Source organism: Fonsecaea erecta (assembly GCF_001651985.1).
Source record: "Fonsecaea erecta strain CBS 125763 chromosome Unknown Scaff4, whole genome shotgun sequence".
NCBI classification, from domain to species: Eukaryota; Fungi; Ascomycota; class Eurotiomycetes; order Chaetothyriales; family Herpotrichiellaceae; genus Fonsecaea; species Fonsecaea erecta.
The window spans coordinates 13,410-35,751 of record NW_017387247.1 but is presented as its reverse complement, the minus strand read 5'-3'; the positions used below and the strand labels follow the sequence as shown (position 1 = coordinate 35,751).

Below are 22,342 nucleotides of genomic sequence, written 5' to 3'. Positions count from 1 at the left end.
AATGCGGATAAAGCTTCAACCTGAAGGAACGAAAGTTGTACCGAAAGCGGGAAATCTTCGGCAACCATTTAATACATCAACTGGTCAGAGGAAGTGACAGGATCGTCCCTGGCAACAACATCTACGCGTACAGCAATAGTGACAAATGAAAGTTGGTATGTAGATCTAAGTTGGAATACGTTCCCCCTGTTCCATTCATCCCACTGCTGAGAGGACAACAGCACCTGGAAATACAAAGCAATGCAGCCGATAACCGTGACAAGATCAAGCACCCTCTCTGCTTTTACGATAGTTGCTCTCCTGCTCAACCTGGAGTTGATCAATCTCTGGTGCCAATTCGGATAGGATCTCGTATGCTTTCTTATGGTACTCGAGTTGCGCAGCAATCAAGTCTGCAAGGTTGCGGAGCGGTTCGGGCGTGTCCAGAACCTGTTGAGGTCAGTTCCATCGTAGTAACGGCTCGTCATGCAGATTGTACTCACATTCTTCATTACGCCTTGTGCTTCCTCCACCTGCGAGACAAAATCGTCTTCCTTGGCCTCGATCTCGGCACGAGCATCCTCGCTCAAGGCGGTCTCATCGTCCGGATTCATGCCGCGACCCTGAACTTGACTTTTCTTGGCTGCCTTGGTGCTGTCCAACAACAAGCGGCTATTCTCGACTGCCTTCCTCGCCTTGGTCGCGAACTGAATGTTGGTGTTCAGCGTCGTACTCCATCCAGCAAGAAACCGCGACTGGATGGCCTGGTCCTGCGCCAATCGAGCTTCGCCCACTTTCTCTTCGGCAAGCGCATATTTCTCCAAGGCATTTGCCAGTGGATCTTCGCCAGTACCTGAAGTGTTGGACTGTTTGAGCATCTGGGAGCTTGCAAGCGAGGCTCGGGCAATGGCATGGTTGAATGTCTTGGGCTGAGGCTTCGCCGAGGGAGGAGCAGTGAAGGCGGTTGCTGCTTCGGATGCATTGTGAGCTTTGGAGAGGAGCGTCACCTTCTCCGAAATGCTGCGGCCGAGATCGCCAAAGGATTCGCGGATATTGGGAGGGTAGTCGTAGGCTTCATTCTGGTATTGCTTGCTAGACACTTGTCAACACCAATCTCAGCGTTGATTTGCGGGATTCGTACGTGACATCAAGCAGCTTTTGATGGACTTGCTTCAATGCGTCAACTCGTTTCTCGAGCTCAAGGTAGTCTGCCGGCAATTCGGTCTGAAAGTTTCTCGGTCAGTAGACTACGCTCAGGTGTTGAGTGCTGTTGAACAGTGCGCACCTTATCTTCGGCATTTCCGAACTGCTCCTTGAGATACTGTTGACTTCGTTGCCAGGACGGCGTAACAGTGGAATTGAACGCCGAGCTGACAACAATCAACGGGTCAGTGGGAATTCTGGGATGGGCGATTTGGTCGAGGGCTCAATCGCTAGGGGGCGCACCTAATGTTCTTCCCAAACGCAGAAAACTTGTCCATGGTCGTAGCAGTTTGCTCAGGGCCAAAAAGAGAACAAGGGTGGCGGATCCAATACGAATCTGTAGCCTAGGCAATCAAGAGGCAATGGACTGAGGGCAGTGTGAACGATTTGTTTGTTGGAGAGGAAGACAGATTTATGGGATGCAGGCTGACATCGATCAAACCAGCGCTGGGGGCGTGGGGAAGTGTTTGTTCACATATGCACCTCACTCCGGCAACCCATAGGCTCGTCCTCGTCTCGCATACAATAGGAACATCGCTAGGGGGCTCAAAGCACAAAAGTTTCTCAGCATCATTCGTAGACTTTCTCATGACATTCGAATGTATGATATAATCGTCCACCTCATATCTATCCATATTTCAAAAATTGAGTCCACCATCGTCCACAACCTAACAAGTCCATATATGAGATTCGTCAAACTTTACTTGATCATGCCAGCCGTTTGTCAAAACCGTGCGACATCATGTCGTATCCTCCGTCTGGTGCCGTACTCTGCTCAAATGGGCAAGAGTCGCCCCGAAACTTTGTCATGTGTAGATCAATCCTAGCCTAGCCAAAAAAAACCCGAAGGGACTGGCGCAGATATGTGGATGATATCTATGCCGGTCCTGGAAACTCCGCCCTGAAGGTCCTTCGACAAATCCATAATGTGCAGGTCTGACAGAAGTGCTTTCAGGTCAGAGTAGCCATCATGGCCTTGATGATTGCCGGGCTGGGGGCAGCCGAGCGTGAGCGACCTGTCCAACGCCGGTCAATCAAGAAAACTGGTTCATTTGACGATCAACGACATCCTACCTCTCCGATCCTTCTTGACCTCTAGAACCTCGTCGCCTCGTTTCTCAATGATGACCTCTCCGCGAGGTGATGGAGATCTGTCACGGACCCGTTCAATCTTGATGATCTCTCCACTTTCGCGCTCGTACCGTCTCTCGCGCCTCAACTCTCGCCTCTCAGCTTCTAGCCTGCGGATTTCGTCCTTGATATCGCGTTCACTGCGTTGGGGCTTGCGATCAACTACCAGTGCGAGCGGACCAACATGAACCGAGTTGGAATCTTCGATTTCTTCGCGAGTAATTCTTCGCTCGATAATCGTTTCATCACTGACGGACGACCCTCGGCGGTGCGTGGTGTGAGATCGATGCGTCCGTGCGGGAGAGACCTCCTTGATGACTTCTTTCTTTTCCACGACGGTCTCCTTTACGATTTCAGGGGAAGATCCGCGGCGTGACCGTCTTCGAGACCGTGACCGGTGGGATTTTGGAGATGGAGACCGAACCGAGAGGCCATCCCATTCGCGCACAGACCGGGGGGCTTCTGCTAGTGGCATAGTCTTGATCTCCTCTCTTTTCTCAGTCTTCTCAATTATCACTTCGCCCCCATGTACGCTAGGCGCGCGGATGCTGGGTGCCACAGAGGGCGGAGCTTCAATGAGCCGAGTGGTTGTCACTGCAACTCTCAGACATCCGTTTCACATATGCAGGGCCGAAATGGCTTACCTTCTCTCTCGCGATATTCCTTGCTCTTGCTGAAGATCTCATCAATATTGTCTGGACCCAACGCCTTTTCAATTATGATCGTTCGTTCGTCCTGTGGTGGTCAGTTTTGTGGCGGGAATTTTTGGGCCAAGTCGACATTCTCACCTCTTCATAGTACGGATAGCCCAGATCAAACAGCACTTTAGTGTGAACCAGTCTTTTTGGCATGCGTGTCTTCCCTCGTCGTGGATACGGCTTTTCCTCGATGATCTCCTCTTTGCGTTCTTCGATGATTTCTTCTTCCCTCACAGTACGGCGTTCGGGAGAAGGGCTGCTGTTTCTGCTTCTCCGTTTGACCCACTCGCGCTCCCGATACTCCCTGAAGCCGTCATCCCCATAATAGTCCGGGTCTTGCACACGTATATCTTCGTAAACTTTCTCATCATATCTAGGGTACCGTCTGGGTGAAGGCGGCCGGACAGCGATCAATTCTCTTGGGGGAAGCCCCCGTTGAGGGCGAGGTCCATCGTCATAGTCGTCAAAGCGTCTGGCTGGCCGGCGGTCGAACGTATCCAAGCTGGACTGGCGGCGAATGATGCCTGGTCGTGGGATGGGGTCCGGTCTGGGCGGTCGCTCAGGGGCGTACGGAACTACCTGGCCGCGCTGCGCCCGTGGGTCGTAGAAATCGGTTTCCTCAAAATACTTCCGCTCGCTGGCACCACGAGGGCCATATCGATCTTCCTCATAGTATCTCTGATCCTCATAGACCGGAGCACGGCGAGGTGGGTAATCGGCGTATGGAGGGCGTTGATCAATGACCGGTGGGGCCGGGGCGCGCACTTCTCGTTCACGCACAAAACGCTCGGTATCCCATCTCTGAGGAGCAGGGTCGCGGTACGGAAGAGTGCCGTCAGAGTAACGGGGATCGCCGCGATACCTCGACATGCTGGCTGCGTGGATCCGTCTGGATGGAAAGGTTTTCGATAACGATCCTGGATGACGAAGAATCTTGGAGGATGAGACAAATGAGCACGACGGTAAAACGACGCCTATTCTCAATTCCGCACTATGTGAGATTGTCAAGCTAGGTCCAAGACAGGTGAAGAGAGACTCTCTGCTGGAAGGCGGGCGACGCTCAATATGAAGAGTCTTACAGAGTGGCAGCAGGATTGTGACGGGTCACGCTACTCGGTCACTGATGGGGGGGGGACATTTAATAGAGTGGCAGTGAGTTGGGCTGCTGATGACGTCGCTGCACCGTCCCCAGTTGATTGGGTTCATTGGGCGCTTGGTGCCGCTTCGCAATATTACTAGGTACTAATTAGTAGTAGACGAGACAGCGCCCCCCGGGCCCCCTCCAGCCTCCTGGGCCTTTTTGTGCCCAGGGACCCAATTTCTACTGGGTATGGCGTCCGTCAAGTTTTGGGCAGCAGTTTCAGACCCGTCTTGTCTGCTTGGTACTTTGCAAAAAAGACACACGGACTTTGGTGGCCTGGAGCTCAAGGGTTGCGCATCATGCGTTGTCGTACCCACGTGCCGGCTTCGCACGGGATCAGGACATGACTGGTCAGCAATTGACAGCAGCGATTTAGACTGCACTGGAAGGCGTTCCGTGGCAATCTTTGGACAGTGGATCTGAACGCAGGAGCAACAAAGATCTGGATATGAAGACCTCGAAATCTTCGGGACCTCTGGCCCATGTGTGGTATCTCACAACCCGAATGACAGTTCGATGACAATCCTTTGCAACCCCTCTAGGACGCCTGTCCTCCTGGGCTCCTAGTAATGCAAAACATACGCCGATCCTGCGGTTCCATGCGTCCACGCACGCACGCTTTCAACACGTGCATATTGTCATGAATCGTGATTACATACCCATTCGAGCGTAAACATGCTTAGTTCTCCTTTCCACTGGCGCCAGATGCAGCCGTCGCGGTTGCGCCGCCTGTCAGTTTGGCAGCTTGGACTGCACTCATTTTGTGCGCCCAGCCTGGCGCAGGTTGTGGTCGTCGCACGGTTCGAATTTCGTCGGTCGAAATCCCCGGCACGCGAATGTTGTATTGGCGCTCGAGGACGATCTGAATATCGCGCAATTCCAGACTCGACGAGCCGCGGAGCTTTGCAAGCTTACATGCTGATGAGACAAGCTCGTCAACGAAATCATCGGCGATGGCAAGGAAAATCTGATCGCGAGTTAGCAGATAGTATCAACTTTAACGTCACCCATTTCTTACTTCTTCAGCTTCGGGATCGAGCTGTTCGTCCGGACCAGGGCCGCAAACCTCGCGCACCAGTTCGTTCAACTTCTTCTTGGACAGGATTCTCCCATCTTCACTCGACTCCAAAACATAGCCGGGGAGTGCGGTGATGGCAGGCTGTGCAAGCTGACCGGGCAGTCCCACTCCAGCGCCGCCCGTCAATGTTGGTCGAGATGGCGGCATGGGGACGGGCTTAGGCTCGGTAACTTGTAAATTCTTGGTAATGTTAGAAGTTGCCGTCTTGATGCCATTGATGCTGGTGTTAAGTGGGTGAGGATTCACGCCCGCGGACGCGGCATGTTGCAAAGGAATCATGGCTTGACCTTGATGGGACGGTGGGCGAGGGCCTGCAGACGTATCCCCTTGACCAACTTGGGGAAACTGCGCCTGGGTCGCTGTAACGGGCGTCTGAGAAGTGCCTGTGCCCGTGTTGGGACCGACTTGAGGTGCAAGTGCCGTCGGGCTGCCCGCTTGAAGTTGTGAGGCGCTTGCTTGGTTACGTGCAGCAGACACGGCACTACTGATAGAATGGGCAGTAGGGCCTTGGGCACTAGGTTGTATCAGAGGTGCGGCAGCGGGATCTGCTCCTTCACTAGCGGGTACAGCTTGTTTCGAGAACTGGTGTTGGGGCTGCGCGGCTCGAAATTGTTCCTGCTGCTCATTGAATTTCTTCATGAACGCAGTGCTTTCGTTGACCGCCCGGTCGCACTGCGCAATCTTGTTGTTATAAACCTCAGTTTCCGCGGCAGTCAGGGGATTCCCTGCCGCTTGTCGCTGTTGGGCCTGTCGCTGAAACTCGGCCTTCTTTTGCTTGGCGACTTGAAGCCTCTGCAAGGCTTGACCCAACCTAGCCTTTGCCTCGCGCAACCACACATCGGCGCCCTCAGTGCCTTTGGTCATGGCCGGAGGATAGTAAAAGTGCTGCTCGTTCACTTTTCGTTGGATCTCGGGCAAAAGCTGACTGAACTGTACCGCACTTCCTCCGCTCTGGCCTGGTCCAGCCCCGGCCGGTGCTTGACCAGATTGGCCTGTCACTCTAGGTGGCTGTGATTGTGCCTGTGCTTGCGTTTGTGCCTGTGCCTGCGCCTGCGCCTGTGCCTGCACTTGTGCCTGTGCCTGTGCCTGTGCCTGCGCCTGCGCCGAGGCCTGTTGTGCCGCGTGTTGTTGAGCCATTTGTTTGCGCTGCTGCCATTGTTTCATCCCCGCTCTGAGTTGGCTGGAAGTCTTTACAAGGTTTGTGTATGCCTCAGTGTATTTGGGATCCGTTTGAGGAGTGGTATTGAGAATCTCCCAAAACCTCCTCACACCTTGCTCGAACTGCTGTTTCTGGGTCGGGTTGAGCTGGGGCAGTCTCTGGACTTGCTCGGGTCGGATCAAGGACGCCTGTTGTTGCGGCGCAGGCTGCGTCGGTCGGTTCTGCGCCGCGCCGTCCATATTGGGCAGATGAGACCGAAAGGGGCAATGGAATGAAGAGCCAAGATGAAGCGTCTAATTCAGACGGCAAGTGGTAGCTTCTTTGAGTCTGCGAAGAGGATAACAGCGGAGGAAGAGAGTCTCTGGGGGAGTAATGTCACTTCATTGCATCGCACTTCATCTCATCGCAAAATAGTCCATGCCGCTCAATATTCAGCAGAAAGATGGGGATATAGGATGGAGTATCGAAGTATACTTGCAACAAAAGGGGGGGAAACAGCCGGAACCCGTCGAACCGGATACGCAGCACAGCGGTGGTATACCCGAAGAGTTGGACAGGTCGTCTTGCGTTGACCCCATTTGACCTTGGCAGCCTCGTGTTCACAGCCTTGCAGACATGTGCGCTTAGCCTATTCCATGCTAGCCAAATCTCCTCTACACAATGTCGGTCTTCTGCTAGTCTATGTACACAGAAGGGAAGCCTCCAACCAATTAATTAGGCTGAACACATGGTTGCGCAGCGGCTTGTCTCCCACGGGTATTGCGTAGCTACATCTGGTCGTTTCCGCTCGTGGCAATGCACCTGGAGTCCGAGCTATCATGCCAGCTAAAGCCAGCAGGGTCCTGGTTTCAACTCCATCCTAGGCACAGTTTCCTAAAGCAATGGTCCTAAATAGTGCTCGAGGCTGGTTCTTCGTGTCCCATATACTCATGATATCGTACACATAGTCTTGACCTCCTCCACAACAGCCTTCATCATCCTCAACCCGTATATACCGGCTACTCGATCCATGACCTTCAACCTCGACCTTATATCTTTCACATCCACGGTTGCAATCCACTCTCCGCCGCATGAACAATGATCTGCAAACACACTGTCGTCGCCTTGCAGACCACCACACTTCTTGCATTTGATATCTTGTGCCTGCCAGGTTAACAACATCGACTGAACCCTCGCTATCAGTTTCTCCTCAAGCACGATTTTGTTGTATTCCGCCCCACAACTATTACAGATCCAAGGTTTATTGCTCGTCCCCACCCCACTTTCGTTGAGGTCCGGTAGAATATCCTCATCACGGCACAGATCCAGGTCCCTAGTCATGGTACATGTGTCGCAGATGAGATTCTCGAAGCGCAAACTCGCACTAGGATTTTCAAAGCGGGCCTCTTTCCCAAACTCGCGGACGTCGAATAAGGCGAGAAGCTCTTTGCGGAGAAGCCGCGCTTCGAGTTGAAGAGATTTCGACAAGGAGATTATCTGCATGAGTGATTTTACCAGTTCCAGCACTGGGTCATGTGGATGGCGCGGATCACTTGACTCCAGAGTCCCTCCTGGCAGAGATGGGAACATCCAATCGCTGGCCAGTTCCGGGTGCAATAATTCCTCCCGTTGACGCCGGATCAAACTTGTGATTTGTTTTTTGAGGGGCTTGGAAAACTCGTCTTGTAGGACGGTTGTAATCTCAGTGCTGGTTGGATCTTCTGTCAAACTGATGAATGAAGAGGGCAGTTGTGTAGGTCGAATAGCAGGTGTGCTTTGGGATGAGTTTGACGGTCTTTTCAAGTTTTGCATCAACTCGATGAAGACAATTACCCAGTCATCGAATACAGGCTGTAAAGGCAGGGGCAGGAATTGTGAAAGTTGCCAATGCACAACGGTTTCGAGACTGGAATGATTGGTTCGCTCTGTAACTGTGGGAGTGCCCTTGCCGCCGTAATTGTATGCGTCGTACCAGAGCAAAATATCCCAGTAGTCTTTCACCTCGAGCCCAAGGAAATGGAACAGAGGCTTCTGTTGGATCGACTTGAGAATGTACTGTGAATACGCATATGCGTTCTCGACCTCTTGCTTCGACGTCTGAAGGAGTAACCGTGTCGGGCTTGCAAAAACAACCTGTGAACCCACTCGGCGGAAATCGGTGATGAGTTGCTGCAGCGCTTTCTTGGACATCATCTGCACATAGTAATGGAGGTGTCGATCGTAGAGAAAGGAAGAAGGAGCCTCAACCCATCGGAGCAGATTTTGCACCATTACGTCTGCAAGTCGATGACCGCCACAAGCTTCTGCCCACCATGACTTGACCATGTCTCGCAGTACCTCGAGCGCTGCATGCGCAAACCCCCCATTCGACTTCACCATGTTGGAGTTGAGGGGATTTTCTTCGTCGACTGTTGGGTTAAATGCGACAGATTCCGTAGAGCCTTCGTGGTCATTGATTATGGATGAGGTCAATATAGTGTTGATTGCTAGGTTCTGCACCGATACATCGACACATACAGAGGTGTAGGCTCCTGGGTTATTAATTGAGGGCATCTCAACTATTTCGTTGAGCGGGCCTAGAATATCATCGCGCTCATGTCCACCATGATCTGGGCGAGCTTGATCGGACCACCACAGGACGACATTGCTCCTCTTCAACCTCCGCGCATAGGCTAGGTCGATGAGGAACCGAGGATCGTCCCTTTCGAGATTGCACAGAGGTACTCCACCGTATCGAGCAAGCTCAATCAGATGCACCACCCACCCTGACACGTTGAAATAGTGAGAGATTAACTGCCTGATGGCATGGGCCTGCCAAGACAGTGAAGGGAGATCTATGTCAGATTGCTCCGCCGGGAGAAGTATGACAGGGTAATCCCTAATGGGGCGGACATCGTGAATCAAGCTGTTGTGTGCGGTTGTCTGGAGGAGAATTATTGTCGGCTTCGTCTCGTCCGACCGCCACTTTTTCAGCACATCCGCCAGCTCAAGGTGCGCTTTTCTTCTGGTCGTCACTTGTGAAACCTTGACATTTATGCCAGGCTGATATTCGAAGATAGTCTGCACCAGAGCCTCGTCCTGGACTTTTTGACGATACAGTTCAGCATAGATTTTATCAGCATTCGGGATCTGTGCATCGCGACTTCGACTCAAAACGATAATATGCGCGTCTTGTCTGGTGGTGGAGAAAAGAGCGAACACATTCCTGTCGCCAGAAGCAACGTGATACAAGTAGATATACCCGAAGGAAGCCGGGTCTTCCAGGTATGTCGACTGGGCATCACTTTTGAGCAGAGATGCCAGATCAAAGCCCTGTTCAAGGCCCTTCCCAAGAACACCTTTCTGACTCTCATCGACGGAGCACATGTTTCCCAGTTTTAATAGGGCGCGCATAAAGAGCGGCAACTGACGCTCATAGACACCTTCAACACTGGGGTGATTGCACAACAACGATACTGACTCTTCTTCCCGCAAATAAGTGTCCTCAGGCATCGTCAATTGAAACAGGTGCACCGACAGATGGCCATTCGGTAACACATGGTTGACCTTTTCAACATCGCAGCCGGGAATGTCGACATTGGGAAGCTCTTCTCCCTTGAGATTGAGATACAGCGTGCGGGGGACCTTGATATGTAACGTGTGAATCTTCTTGCCAATAACCACAAACGCTGTCACTTCACCAGGTGAATCCCCTTGACGTAGTTGCAGAACATGCCAGGTATTGGTGTACATCATTTCGGCTTGGTTGCGGAAGAAGCTGCTAATGGAATCTGTAGCCACATTTGGTCGTTCCCCGAACAATTGACGTCGTCGGGCTTTGGCTTGCTTTTGTGACTTCCATTTTCTCTTCTGATACTGGAGCCAACCTCGATAGTCTTCATCAATCAATGGAGCCTCAGAAGGGGAAGGCGGAAGAGCATCCACAAGATTGCGACTGGTTGGTTCCGAGGCCTTTCGTTTTGCAGGTTTGGTGACTTGCTCCGGGTGCTTCAGTTGAGTGCCGAGGGCGTCCTCGATGTCTCTACTGGCAAGCAGTTGATGATCCAAGAGATTGACAGAACGCTCGGTAAGGGGTCTCTTCTCAAGCAGGTCGGTCATCTTCTTCTGTTTAAACTTGTCGTCCTTTGCGGTAATCCGTTTCTGCAACCAGTCCGGGTGCGCGACACGTGGCACAGGGTTTCTGATCTTCTGCAAAGCAGCAGGGATTGTTATGAGCTTCTGGATGACAGAACCAAGGCGCTCCAGGTAGTAGTCCCAGTCGATTACTGTTCTGGGATCCATATCCGACGGATCTTCCTTAAGCCACTTCCGCAAGAAGAAGCGTTTAATGCTATCATCGGCCGAAAAGATCGCAACAGGAATGGCTCGGTCTGTGACGGGTGTATTCCTGGGTCTGGCGGAAATGATATATTTGCAATTCAGGCCTTTGTCCTTGATCATTTGATCTCCCAGAAATTCTGCCAGTCGCTTTGCTGTTGTAATCGATGTTGATTTCTGACCTCCATATTCTTCAAGCGTTTTGGTCATGCTTTTATTTTCGCAAATCAAATCAATGAGCTCTTCATCAGCAAGCGTGGACCCATGCGAATGTAGGACATCAAGCCAGCGGTTTGCCACACGGGCTACTGCTGCGTATGTTTCCGCTAAAGTGCTCCCTTCCAGAAAGAATTTGAAAATCTGAGTCTGGAAAATTTTGATGAGCTTCAACTCGCCTCTTCGTTTGACCTCAAACCCTTTCAGCTCGGCAAGACTCCCATCGTGGTTGAACACTGCGTATCGTTTCTTTAAGTTCTTGTCTTCCTCCTTGGAGGTTGGGAGGATCATCGCCTTGTAAGGACCGTCAACCTCAAAGAAGATTGAATTGTCGCTATGGGTTTCATACTTGAAAGTGGCTGGGTCCACTAGACTCTGGTACTGGTGATTGGTGAAACGGGCGTGAACCAGATGATTGAGCATCACGCAAGGGTAAGAAATCGGCAGCTTCTTGCCATTTTTCAAAGTGAAAATGACATTCTCCGGGAAAGTCGCTGGAAGCATACACCAAATTCCATCGGTGTCTAATTCCAACGGTCGACCGATTCGTTCAACGAGCTCGCGCGCCATTTGGATAATGTGCGCGCCAGTGAGACATGTGACACCTGCCATTTCCATGGAGTACCATCTGGATCCCTTGCGCATGACGTAGCCGTAGAAAGAGTTGAGAATGACCTTGTGGGCTAGCTGCAAAGAGTCATAGAGCACAATCATTTTTTTGGCCTCTTCAATCTCCTGACCAGGGGCTCCAGAAGATTTCAGTGCTTCCGTCTTCCCCTTCCAGACTTTCTGCTTCCCCTTGAAGTCATACCGCCTATCTCGAAAGTCGCGGACAGTGTCGACGTAGAAGGGATTCTCCCTTTGGCAGATGATAGCCTCCCGTTCGATGGTTTTGGAATCATGGATCTTGTGGTAGATTTTTTTGGAATATTCTTGGAGTCTTTTCCGCACTGCGGCAGCTTGCTCGTCCAAACTCAATTCTTGAAAGGCTCGTCTAGGTGCTTTGGGGCCTCTTCCGGGAAATGTCTCATTCGCCACTGCTCGGCGTATCATGTTGTATTCGTCTCTCTTGGTTGGCAAGAACTCTCCTCTCCATGCCCATGGCAATCTTCTATCACATGTCTTCCCAGGTCGATTGAAGTCGCAGGCAGCGCAATCTGATTCAGCTATCATAGAATCGGGTTGAAGGCGATTCGTAGTCATGATGTTGGGATACATGGATGCAACATCCAAGTGGTATATCAGAGGGCGTTCATTTCTGTTAGGCGTACTCTTTAGTTCTTCCAACTTTTCAACAATTTGTGCTCGGATTTCTTCGTAATTCGTAACCTCCGCCAGAGATTTTTTCTCTTCGACGGTAATGCAAAACGTCAAGGCTGCATCAAGATCGCGCAAGAGCTCGTCAATCGCCGTCGTATCGATGGCAAAGTTGACAGGTATGTCCGCACGGAAGACACCGGCCTCAATACTCTCCACATGTCCGCCAACGTAAGTTTCAGACTCGAGTAGATGACCCTCCCAGAAAGCTTCTCTCGGTTCTTTGTGTTTGTTTGGGAGCACAATATTCTTCTGATATGCCTGGACCATCAACAACATCTCGCATAGTGTACCTGTACCTTTCCGTAGGGTATCGTCCGGATTGAGTGGGATAATTGTACAGAGTGAAAAAATAAAGGGATGGATATACTTCATGTAAAGGTAGTACGTCGCAACAGCGTCAGAAACAGAGTATTCCGCAAGAATTTGAGGATGTTCGTTTGCATAGGGGGTCATCAGTTCAGGATCGAGTTCATCCGGATCGTACCCAAGCTTTGCAACTGTGACAGCTTTCAGACCCCGACTCCCTTGAGGCAGGTAGCTGTCCCTGTTGACCCAGGCAAAGCAATCCATGTGGACACAGTAATTGCTCTGGTAGATATCTTCATTATTCCTGCGGAATCCGATTTCAGTGTACATGTCGATGCCATTTACGCCGGCCCTGGCCTCGACAAACGGCCAGTCGAAGAAGTCTCCGTTGTACGTTGCGATAACTGTAGGTCGAGCTGCCTTGATATGGGAGAAAAACCGTTCGATGCAGGCACGTTCGTTTGGCTCGTTGAATATCAGGAACGGTCCATCATATTCCGCCTTTGGGGTATAGTCAAAATCGGAAATGTCCTCTGAGACAATTTCTCTGTTCGTGATGAGGAAGCCTTGCCCGTCGATCATGTATGAAATCATCATGATCTGATCAATCACTTGGTCGGGAAATTTCAACGGCAGCTTCGTGGTTTCAATATCAAATGCGAGGACGACGGGGTCAGCGCGCTGTAGACGTTCTTCTAGGCACGTCAAGGAGACCGACCCATGTGTAGACTCGACGGTGTACCATTTTCCAATTCGGATGTCCTTGTCGATTGTAACACGAACATGGTATGGAACGTCATATTCTCGGATGTCCACGATGTAGTCGCTGGCGTCTGCAATTCCGTTCGGTCGAGTATCGGTCGCTTGGTCTTCGTCGTACACATCAAAGCCCGCTGCTGCACTAGCAACCTCCGCATATGTGTCCATTGCATTCACTTTCTCTTTATTTTTTTCCGCAATGGGTAAAAGTGTTTTGCGAACATTGAGCAGGTCCGAGACGTTTGCAAATGTGAGCTGGAGGAATGTCCGTTTGTATCCAAGGAGATGATTCGGCATTTGTAGGTCTTCTTTGGTTATGCGGTTGACTGATTTGACAAGTCCTTCAAACATCCTCTTGCACCACTCCTCGACCTCAACTTCTCGGCCTCTTTTCACCGCCAACAGGAAGTACGGGTCGTAGTCAACCGTAGCCTTGAAGTTTTCACCGTCATCACCGATAAAGTAGAAATCAACTCCAGCGCGACCACCCGGTACTCTTGGGTCTTCAATCGAAGTGCTGTGCATGTTGTAGAGCCACCCCACTCTTCTTTTGCCAGAGTCATACTTAGGGAAGCCCATGGCATCGTCGATGCTGTTTGCCAGCCGGGTGGCCTGAATCTTTTCATCTTGAGATGTTCGCTCGGTGGCGCGCAGTGAAGAGGCATCGATCGTCTTGGTTCGCCGCCCGCGTGAGATATCCTTTCCCAGTCTTACGTTCGAGCCATATCGCGACGGTTTTCGGACGGGCATTGTTACGAGAAGAGGAAGTCCGAACACTGGCTGATCGCTGTCGACAGCTTTACTGGTAGATGCTGTTCATGTTATGTGCCTCAAGAGAAGGTCGCTGACGCTCAGAATGCAGCGATTGAGAAAATGAGTGTGCATGATGTGCGTGTCGCGAATATCGGACCGTGGTTGCAAGACGCGTCTCAATTAAGGCGCGTTGCGCTTAGGGCGGATCTCTTGGTCGCGAAGCGCCACTTCACTTCCTCCACATTGGCCGTCTTTCTCCGCAGCTTTTCTTGATCATCGATCAATTCACTACATCGATCCCTCACAATGGCAGACGATACACGGCAGCTTAACACACTACCAGCTGATGAAAACCCTCAGTCAAATGCCCGTCCTTTCACAAGACCGAAACCCAAACATGATTTCCCAAGAACGCAGGCTGGAAAAATGTGGGAAATGCTGGGTAATCCCGCGGAGCCAGCAAATACCTTGCCCGGAGGGTCCTACAACTCAGCAGGTGGCAAACCTCCCGAGGTGACCTGGAGAGATGCCTTCAACTTCTCATACGAAGGAAAAGGCCCTTCCTGGTATCAGGTACCATGTGCAAGAGATGCACTGCTTGTTGGTATAGCTTCTGGAGGGGCAGTAGGAGGTGTCAGATTTATACTGAGAGGTGCTTGAGTCACCCTTCCTCGAAAACTTGAGCCTTCTGGGTCTAACTTGATGCCAGGACTTTCTTCAATGTTGATCACCACCAACTTGGCAGTCGCTGGATTCGCACTCTCAGCCTCCGGAATGTACTATTGGTGCGATCAACGACGGCGAGAGGAAGCAAGAGGCATGGCAATGGCTGTTCAGGGCATGAGGATGCTGCATGAGAAGAAAGCTCGGGAGAAAGCCGCCGAGGACGCTGCGCGAGTAGCGGCGGCTGCGGATATCGAGGAGAAGGAACGAAAGAGAAGAGCTCAATGGTACAAATTCTGGTAAAGGTATAGTTGTCTCAAATAGAGCTCGTTGCGAGCGGCGTTCAAATACCAGGATTGGAAAGGGACGCTTGCCGGTTTGCTGACATGTACTGTATTGTTGATGATGATGTTTGTTTCAAGGTCAATAGTTTGCAGAGAACATCGACCCTCACTTGGTCAGATTTGCCTGATCTCAGCCGTCTTCGAAATGGACACGCGCGGTCTTGCGTGGCGAAGACTCGATGGACAACGCATCTTCGCCTGCGTCAATACGACGTTTTCTCCTCTCACTCCTCTGTTGTCGAGCTTCTCGAGTTTCGCGGTTCTTGTAGTCGGACAGCTGTTGTTTACGTCGTTGTGATCTCGACCAGGCAACTGCCGCGGTTGGTTTGAAACCGATTCCATTGATTCCATAGCCGTCGTCGCTAGGGTCGCTAGGAATATGCCCCGTGATTTCAGAATCTTGCCAAAACTCATTGGATATCTCACTCGTTAATGGAGGAGATTTGGAGCGGGAAGATTTCCTTGCGGGTTTCGTTGGCACATTCTCAGCTCGAGAAGTTACACCAGTCAGACTCTCCGACATTTGCTTCTTCTTTAGTGTCCAAAGGTTCGCGTCTCGGTCAGGTACTCCAGCCGATGATACCGAGAGGACTATAGGCTGCTCGTTCGGATTCCCGCTGACGTCGTGGTCCCCCTGATCCTGAGGGCCATGAATTTCAAGGTCATCGAACTTTCGCGCAACTTTGCTTTGAGGACTGCCTTCATCATATTCTTCCAGGTCGCTCTCACTGAATAACCGAGGCCCAGGCGTCTTTGTGTCCAGAGGGTGAGGGTAATCTCTCTTCCTCTTCGGGGACGCGGAGGTCATCATGGGCGAACTTTGGAAAGTAGAGGCAGTCGAACAGCTATGCGCACCCCAAAGAACCCCAAATCTATCCAGTAGTCCACTGGAAAGGCAGCGTGAGTCTTAGCGACCCAATAACCAGGACTTTCTGAGATGACATAGATCTAATCGTATATCTTAAAGACAAGGAGTTCAAATACATGCTACGGTGTGAGAGTGCCAGTGATATAGTGTCCTTGGCCAGTAAATATCCCTCGAATAAAAATTCTGACGGTAAACATCTCCTCATCTCTAAGCCAATTAACTTCATTGGGGAAGAGCAGCTGTTGAAAAGCACAATATAGGTCGGCTCTCATTAGTGACTATAAACTGGAAGTGCACAACAGATGAGTGTGAAAGTGACTCTGACTGCCAGAGAACTGATAATCGATTCAATACCTCGTACAGGCATGGCAAGTGAAATAGGGTTGGAGTGGCTCCCGCACATTGCCAACGGAATCAAGGCACCAAGCCTTTCACGGTTGTATTCATTACCACCCCTGGCCATGCTCACATATCTCCTAGCAAGCATAATGATAACAAAACCGCCCAACGCCATGCACGAAAGATACCGCGTCAGAACCATACACTAGTCCCTGGATTTTGATTTCTTCTTTTTCTTGTCGCCTCCATCACCGTCCAACTCAGTTGCTTTACGCTTCTTATCCTTCTTCTTCTCCTTCTCCTTCTTCTCCTTCCTGTCCTTCTTCGCGGTATCCAACTTCTGGGCCGCCACGGGCTCCACCTCCAGACGATCTCCACCAGTGACCTTGTCCGTAGGGTTGTCAACTTCCATTTCCGCAAGAACTTTTTCCATGGCATCTTTCTACACCCGAAGTTAGCGTGGAGTCTGTGTCTCGAAATAGTCCAACATACCATAGCTGCTTCGTTTTTGGTAGGCTGTACCCCAGAGGAATAAAATTCTAGTCGTTCTTCCACTTGCTTCTTCAGAGCTTGGCCGAAGATCGTAGACGGAGTTTCGGAAAAATTGTCGATTCTAGAGGCAATCGAGCACTTGTTTGCGAGGAACCGCGATATCCTCCCTTTATTTTTCTGTCCAGCTCTCCCAATAAATGAGGAGTGGTATAATAGACCATACTTGGGCGTGTTACCCTTGGTCTTCAATGCTCTGAACAAAGCCTTCTCCGCTCCCAGAATCTGAACAGTTGAAGCGGGATATTTTGACAAATTGGTCAGACTGCCAGCGTGAGAAATCAATCGCGCACCCACAATTTCCCCAATAAGCGTAGCCAAGTTCGGGGCAACCACGCCCATCTTAGAGACAAGATAGCTGTGTAGTGTCTTCCGGTAGTTGGCGAGGCTGACCACTCGTTCCGCGAACAAGGTCACGTTCTCCATGTCCGAAGCGGAAATTTCTTGACCCATACTTGTTTTTGCTGCATCGATAATGCTCTTTGCGATTTCCTCGTCGTCGTCTGCAACGGCGGCAAGGTCATGAAGGCTTTCGTCAGACAAAGTCTTTTTATCCTTGACGAATAGCGCAATTTTGGCATACTTGTGGTTATCCGAGACGATCTTGATGAGCTCTGGGAAGTGCCAGGAATACCATTCGCGAACGCGCATAGAGAAGGTGTTGATGGCCTTATCTAGCTGGTCGAGTATTGCGATAGCTTGAATAATGTGATTGTCATTTTTCTGCACGGAGAACTTGACTTTGGCTCTCGAATACGCATGTCCCAGACCAAGCTGAGCAGTATTCGTATCTCCTTCGCGGAGTTGTTTGAGCAGTTTCTCCGAGTGTAGCCTGATTCCGCGGAGCATGTCCTGAACGACCTCGCTTGTGTCTCCAGTCTCGCACTCGACGTTTGGGAATGCTGTCTTGATGCTGGCCGCAAGGATCTTGTCCGACACGCCCAAAGTTATTTTGTTCTTTTTCCCGGCTTTCGGCAGGTTAAGTTCGAGGAAGGATTTCAGAAAGTCAGATGCTATGCCTTCGGAGATGTCGTTCAACTCTGAAAGTGCCTGCTTTCCGCTTCTGAAGTATAGTTAGCTATATACTGTACTTGACTGGTATGGTGCTGTGAGCACGCACTCGAACGGCAGGAAGCTGACGAGGTCGACCATTTTGCCAAACCGTACAAGATCTTGAACACTATCTTGGACCTCTTTCAGACGATTGCCGACGGTGTCAGCTTTGTGAGCGACCTTGAAGATGGAATAGCCCATGGGGCCTTCGTGGAGGAGAAAATCCGCCATGGCGCAATTGTCCTGAGGAGAGTGGAGGGAACGCAATTTGCTTGAAGCTCGCCTGCGGGTTATAGCCTGCACAGTTAAAAGCCGGCCACGTAAGACGCACAGCAGCCCACAAAGAATGTGGTTGCAAGCAATACCCGGTTCTTAGATATTGAGGGCAGTATATTTGGCCGCGAAATTTTGAGATCTTGCTCCAGAAAAGAATTCCGCAGCTTCAGGAATTGGACCACTAAGGGCGCTCCGATTCGCGGGTTTGGTTCTTGGCGTTATATTGGTGCAAACCCTGTTCGGCAGACCTTCCAGGGTGAACTTGGGGATCTTGGCATGAAATCGTAGGATCCCCCCATGAAAGTTCAAACATTCTGAGTCTGTTTCCACAATGCTCCCAACCAACACAAGATGTCTGGTAAGTCAGCTTATCGCACTAGAAACTGCTTCTCTGACTGTGTCTAGCAACGCAACTTTTGAACCCGAAAGCAGAATCCCGTCGCAGAGCAGAGGCGCTTCGAATCAACATCAACGCGGGAGAAGGCCTCCAGGATGTTCTCAAATCGAATTTGGGCCCTTCGGGCACAATCAAAATGTTGGTCGACGGGTCGGGCCAAATCAAGCTGACAAAGGACGGGGCGGTCTTGCTGAAAGAGATGTCAATACAAAATCCCACTGCCACTTTGATTGCTCGAGCTGCTACGGCGCAGGACGACATTACCGGTGATGGTACAACATCTGTAGTCCTGTTGATAGGTGAACTCCTGAAGCAGGCAGACAGGTACATCCAAGAAGGCCTACACCCAAGAGTCATCACCGACGGCTTCGAAATTGCAAAAACAGAGACCCTCAAGTTCCTGGACACCTTCAAAATTAGCCGTGATGTCGACCGGAATCTGCTTCTCTCGATCGCTAAAACCTCCCTCTCCACAAAGATCAACGCCGCCCTTGCTGCACAGTTGACACCATCGATAGTCGACGCTGTATTAGCCATCTATCGGCCTCCCCAAAAGCCCGACCTGCACATGATTGAAATCATGAAACTGCAGCACAAACTCAGTTCTGACACCACCTTAATCCGAGGTTTAGTGTTAGACCATGGCGCTCGACATCCTGACATGCCGAAGCGTGTCGAAAACGCTTTCATTCTCACGTTAAACGTCTCGCTCGAATACGAAAAGTCCGAAATCAACTCTGGCTTTTATTACAGCACCGCCGAACAAAGAGACAAGCTCGTCGCCTCCGAGCGTCGCTTCGTTGATGATAAACTCAAGAAGATCGTTGCTCTGAAGAATCAAGTTTGCGGATCTGATCCGAAGAAGTCCTTTGTGGTGATCAACCAAAAGGGTATCGATCCTCTGAGCCTCGATGTTCTGGTAAAAAACGGCATCCTAGCGCTCAGGCGCGCAAAGAGACGGAATATGGAACGTCTTCAACTCGTCTGCGGTGGAAAGGCGCAGAACAGCGTGGACGATCTCGATCCTTCAGTGCTTGGATGGGCAGGCTTGGTGTACGAGCAGACCTTAGGAGAGGAAAAATACACCTTTGTGGAGGAAGTGAAAGACCCGAAATCCGTCACGCTCCTGATCAAGGGTCCTAACCAGCACAGCATCACTCAAATCACAGATGCGGTCAGAGACGGTCTACGAAGTGTGTACAACACGATTGTGGATGGCTGTGTCGTTCCTGGTGCTGGATCATTTCAAATCGCCGCCGCAGCACACCTCACATCAGAAGCAGTGCGAAAAACGGTCAAAGGCAAAGCCAAATGGGGTGTTGCGGCCTTTGCAGACGCACTTCTGATTATACCAAAGACACTTGCTGCAAATTCTGGACATGATATCCAGGACGCACTTGCCGCCCTGCAAGATGAATTTGCCGAAGGAAATGTGGCAGGATTAGACCTCGTGACTGGAGAGCCAATGGATCCCGTGCAAGAAGGCGTGTTTGACGGGTTTCGCGTATTGAGGAACAGTATTGCGAGTAGCCAAGGAATTGCAAGTAATCTGCTGCTATGTGATGAATTATTGAAGGCAAGGCAGATGGGGAGACAGCAGGCCCCTGGCGGGATGGATCAAGGGGAGTGATCGCTGGGTGCAAAAAGAATCGAAACGGTGTACTTTGCTACTGCATGAGCCATGGCGTACGATCCTCGGAATGATATGATCATGAAAGAAACGACGCTGAAGTACGGGGCGGCCAATTAGTGAGATGGAGCCAGGGGTCAGCAACCGGGGACACTGTACTGCTATATAGCCATAGATTTCTGCATTGAAGTCAAGATTGATACCCTTGAAGTCCCGGTTGAGGCCGTCCTACTGCTTATAACGCAATCTTTGCACAGTTTTGAGAAGAAAGTAAGGTCTCATGAGATAAATTTAATCATGTATGACATCCAAAACCTGTTCGCCTGAGGTGAAACCAGATTACCCGTGCCTGAACCTACATGAGTATTCTGCCTCTTTGGATCCCTACACCATACCTGTTCATGAGGGGGCCTACACGTCTTGGTCTTCCTGAGACATACCTTCGTACCCTTCAATTTCATTTCGCATTGGGATCTTGACCTTCAGACAAACCATTCCCCTTGGAGTCGTAGTAAGACTGCAGAGCTGCGCAAAGTCCTAGACGTCGCGAGCTGCTTGCTGATTTCCCCACAACCCTGACATCGTGTCATGAATCTTTTTCTGCTGGCGTCGAATTTGGTCCTCTGTCTGACCCCTCGCATTTCCTCTGGAATCAATTTCCATTGCATCCGAGTCCCCTTGAGGCACATTCGCGCCCATCGCCTCCTCCCCTTGGACTTGCTGCCCTTGATCATTGAGGACCTTGCTTCCATTGACCATCTCTGCCTTGGGTTTCGGGTCCACGCTCATAGCACCGTCCATGTGGCCGGCCATCAGTCCACCTCCCTCCCTGAGTTTGTTGATCGCACGAACCGTGTCGATGGCCTTGTGGAGAGTCCTCCTCGCGTTAAAGTTCTTCTTCACCGTCGGCAGGAGATCTTGCCCATCCCCAGGGCCCTTTACGGGAGATGTTGGGTCGATGTCGGGCTTTATCCAAGGGTGCTGTAGAGCCTGATGTGCGGTCATACGTGCGTGAGGGTCGATCGTAAGGCAGCGTTTGATGAAGTCTCTTGCAGTTTCGGAGACGTTGCGCCAGTACTCGACTGGCGTAAAAGAGTAGTCGGCAGCGAGAATGGCCTGCATTTCCTCCAGATTTGAGTCCCGGTCAAATGGAGTGTAGCCGCACAGGAGGAAGTATGTGATAACGCCGATAGCCCAGATGTCACTGCAAACTTACATCAGTCACAAAGACGGCGGTTAGATTAGAGAGGACTTTGCTCACACAGGTTTACCATGGCCTGTCTTTTTGAATATCTCGGGCGCCATATAACCTGGTGTGCCGCACGTCGTAGTCAAGACGTGAAACTGTTCTTCATCCATGATCCTCGACAAACCAAAATCCGCAATCAGGAGGTCTGCATTATCTTCTGGTGTTCTGAACAACAAATTCTCGGGTTTCAAGTCTCTGTGCACGATGCCGTGGTCGTGTAGATATGCAACTGCTGACAGTGTCGCTCGAATCAAGTCGGCGGCGTCGGATTCATAGTAGGAGCCTTTGCGGCAGATCCGATCGAATAGCTCACCTCCCAACGCAAGGTCTGTCACAAGGTATACTATGGCCATGTCAGACCAATTGCAGAGCGTAGAGCGTGGAGCCATACAATTATTCATAGTTTCAAAGTAGTCGACAAGGGTGAGGATATTGCGATGTCCCACCGAGACGCGCTTCAAGACTGCGATTTCATTGCGCACCTGTCAATTCTTTCATTAGCTGGGAGCCTCATTCTGGTAATTACAGCCTTACTGACCATATGCTCCCGACCGGCCATGAGCCGCTTGTTGATAACTGCAAACAGGTTAGCCGTTAAAGGTGCGCGACAGGGACTGTCTACAGACCTTTTGCGGCATAGTATCTGCCCGTGTCTATGTGGACGCACTCCTTCACCACCGAATATGAACCTGCGCCGAGTGTTTTTCCTACGTGGACATCAGGATGATGTACCGCACGAGATATGGCAGATCAAGCTTACCAGTCTTGTACCGGCAAGGCTGGATCTGCGGCTTTTGTTGTCCTTGCGTTGCCATGTCCACTCTTTTCTTTTCAATTCCCTTTCAGCTGAATCGTGGTAGAGATACGGATTGCAGAGAAGGTAAGCAAGTGGATGCTGACGGCTGCGGAGTGCGGGAAAACCAAGAGATCGGGCT

At 50.9% G+C, this 22,342-nt stretch overlaps 9 protein-coding genes across 9 annotated transcripts; 2 read left to right on the top strand and 7 right to left on the bottom strand.

Moving 5' to 3' along the window:
- Positions 1-264: 264 nt before the first annotated feature.
- AYL99_04749 (hypothetical protein) lies at positions 265-1,460 on the bottom strand (the record flags this gene model as incomplete). Its single annotated transcript, XM_018836261.1, has 5 exons — positions 265-429; positions 483-1,071; positions 1,121-1,203; positions 1,265-1,349; positions 1,426-1,460. The coding sequence occupies 5 exons, from the start codon at positions 1,458-1,460 to the stop codon at positions 265-267; spliced, it is 957 nt and encodes a 318-aa protein (XP_018693114.1).
- A 673-nt stretch (positions 1,461-2,133) lies between these two features.
- On the bottom strand, positions 2,134-3,881 carry AYL99_04748 (hypothetical protein; the record flags this gene model as incomplete). The annotated part of the gene is made up of 4 exons (XM_018836260.1): positions 2,134-2,198; positions 2,257-2,907; positions 2,958-3,048; positions 3,102-3,881. 4 exons carry the CDS (start codon positions 3,879-3,881, stop codon positions 2,134-2,136), a joined length of 1,587 nt encoding a protein of 528 aa, XP_018693113.1.
- A 950-nt stretch (positions 3,882-4,831) lies between these two features.
- Positions 4,832-6,628, bottom strand: AYL99_04747 (hypothetical protein; the record flags this gene model as incomplete). The annotated part of the gene is made up of 2 exons (XM_018836259.1): positions 4,832-5,119; positions 5,171-6,628. The coding sequence occupies 2 exons, from the start codon at positions 6,626-6,628 to the stop codon at positions 4,832-4,834; spliced, it is 1,746 nt and encodes a 581-aa protein (XP_018693112.1).
- A 688-nt stretch (positions 6,629-7,316) lies between these two features.
- AYL99_04746 (hypothetical protein) lies at positions 7,317-14,036 on the bottom strand (the record flags this gene model as incomplete). Its single annotated transcript, XM_018836258.1, has 1 exon — positions 7,317-14,036. The coding sequence occupies one exon, from the start codon at positions 14,034-14,036 to the stop codon at positions 7,317-7,319; it is 6,720 nt and encodes a 2,239-aa protein (XP_018693111.1).
- A 309-nt stretch (positions 14,037-14,345) lies between these two features.
- AYL99_04745 (hypothetical protein) lies at positions 14,346-15,005 on the top strand (the record flags this gene model as incomplete). Its single annotated transcript, XM_018836257.1, has 2 exons — positions 14,346-14,643; positions 14,749-15,005. 2 exons carry the CDS (start codon positions 14,346-14,348, stop codon positions 15,003-15,005), a joined length of 555 nt encoding a protein of 184 aa, XP_018693110.1.
- A 171-nt stretch (positions 15,006-15,176) lies between these two features.
- Positions 15,177-15,854, bottom strand: AYL99_04744 (hypothetical protein; the record flags this gene model as incomplete). Its single annotated transcript, XM_018836256.1, has 1 exon — positions 15,177-15,854. The coding sequence occupies one exon, from the start codon at positions 15,852-15,854 to the stop codon at positions 15,177-15,179; it is 678 nt and encodes a 225-aa protein (XP_018693109.1).
- Positions 15,855-16,458: 604 nt separating this feature from the next.
- Positions 16,459-18,086, bottom strand: AYL99_04743 (hypothetical protein; the record flags this gene model as incomplete). Its single annotated transcript, XM_018836255.1, has 3 exons — positions 16,459-16,695; positions 16,746-17,865; positions 17,923-18,086. 3 exons carry the CDS (start codon positions 18,084-18,086, stop codon positions 16,459-16,461), a joined length of 1,521 nt encoding a protein of 506 aa, XP_018693108.1.
- Positions 18,087-18,482: 396 nt separating this feature from the next.
- On the top strand, positions 18,483-20,158 carry AYL99_04742 (T-complex protein 1, zeta subunit; the record flags this gene model as incomplete). Its single annotated transcript, XM_018836254.1, has 2 exons — positions 18,483-18,489; positions 18,537-20,158. The coding sequence occupies 2 exons, from the start codon at positions 18,483-18,485 to the stop codon at positions 20,156-20,158; spliced, it is 1,629 nt and encodes a 542-aa protein (XP_018693107.1).
- Positions 20,159-20,695: 537 nt separating this feature from the next.
- Positions 20,696-22,222, bottom strand: AYL99_04741 (hypothetical protein; the record flags this gene model as incomplete). The annotated part of the gene is made up of 6 exons (XM_018836253.1): positions 20,696-21,362; positions 21,420-21,750; positions 21,799-21,889; positions 21,946-21,983; positions 22,034-22,114; positions 22,168-22,222. 6 exons carry the CDS (start codon positions 22,220-22,222, stop codon positions 20,696-20,698), a joined length of 1,263 nt encoding a protein of 420 aa, XP_018693106.1.
- Positions 22,223-22,342: the final 120 nt, after the last annotated feature.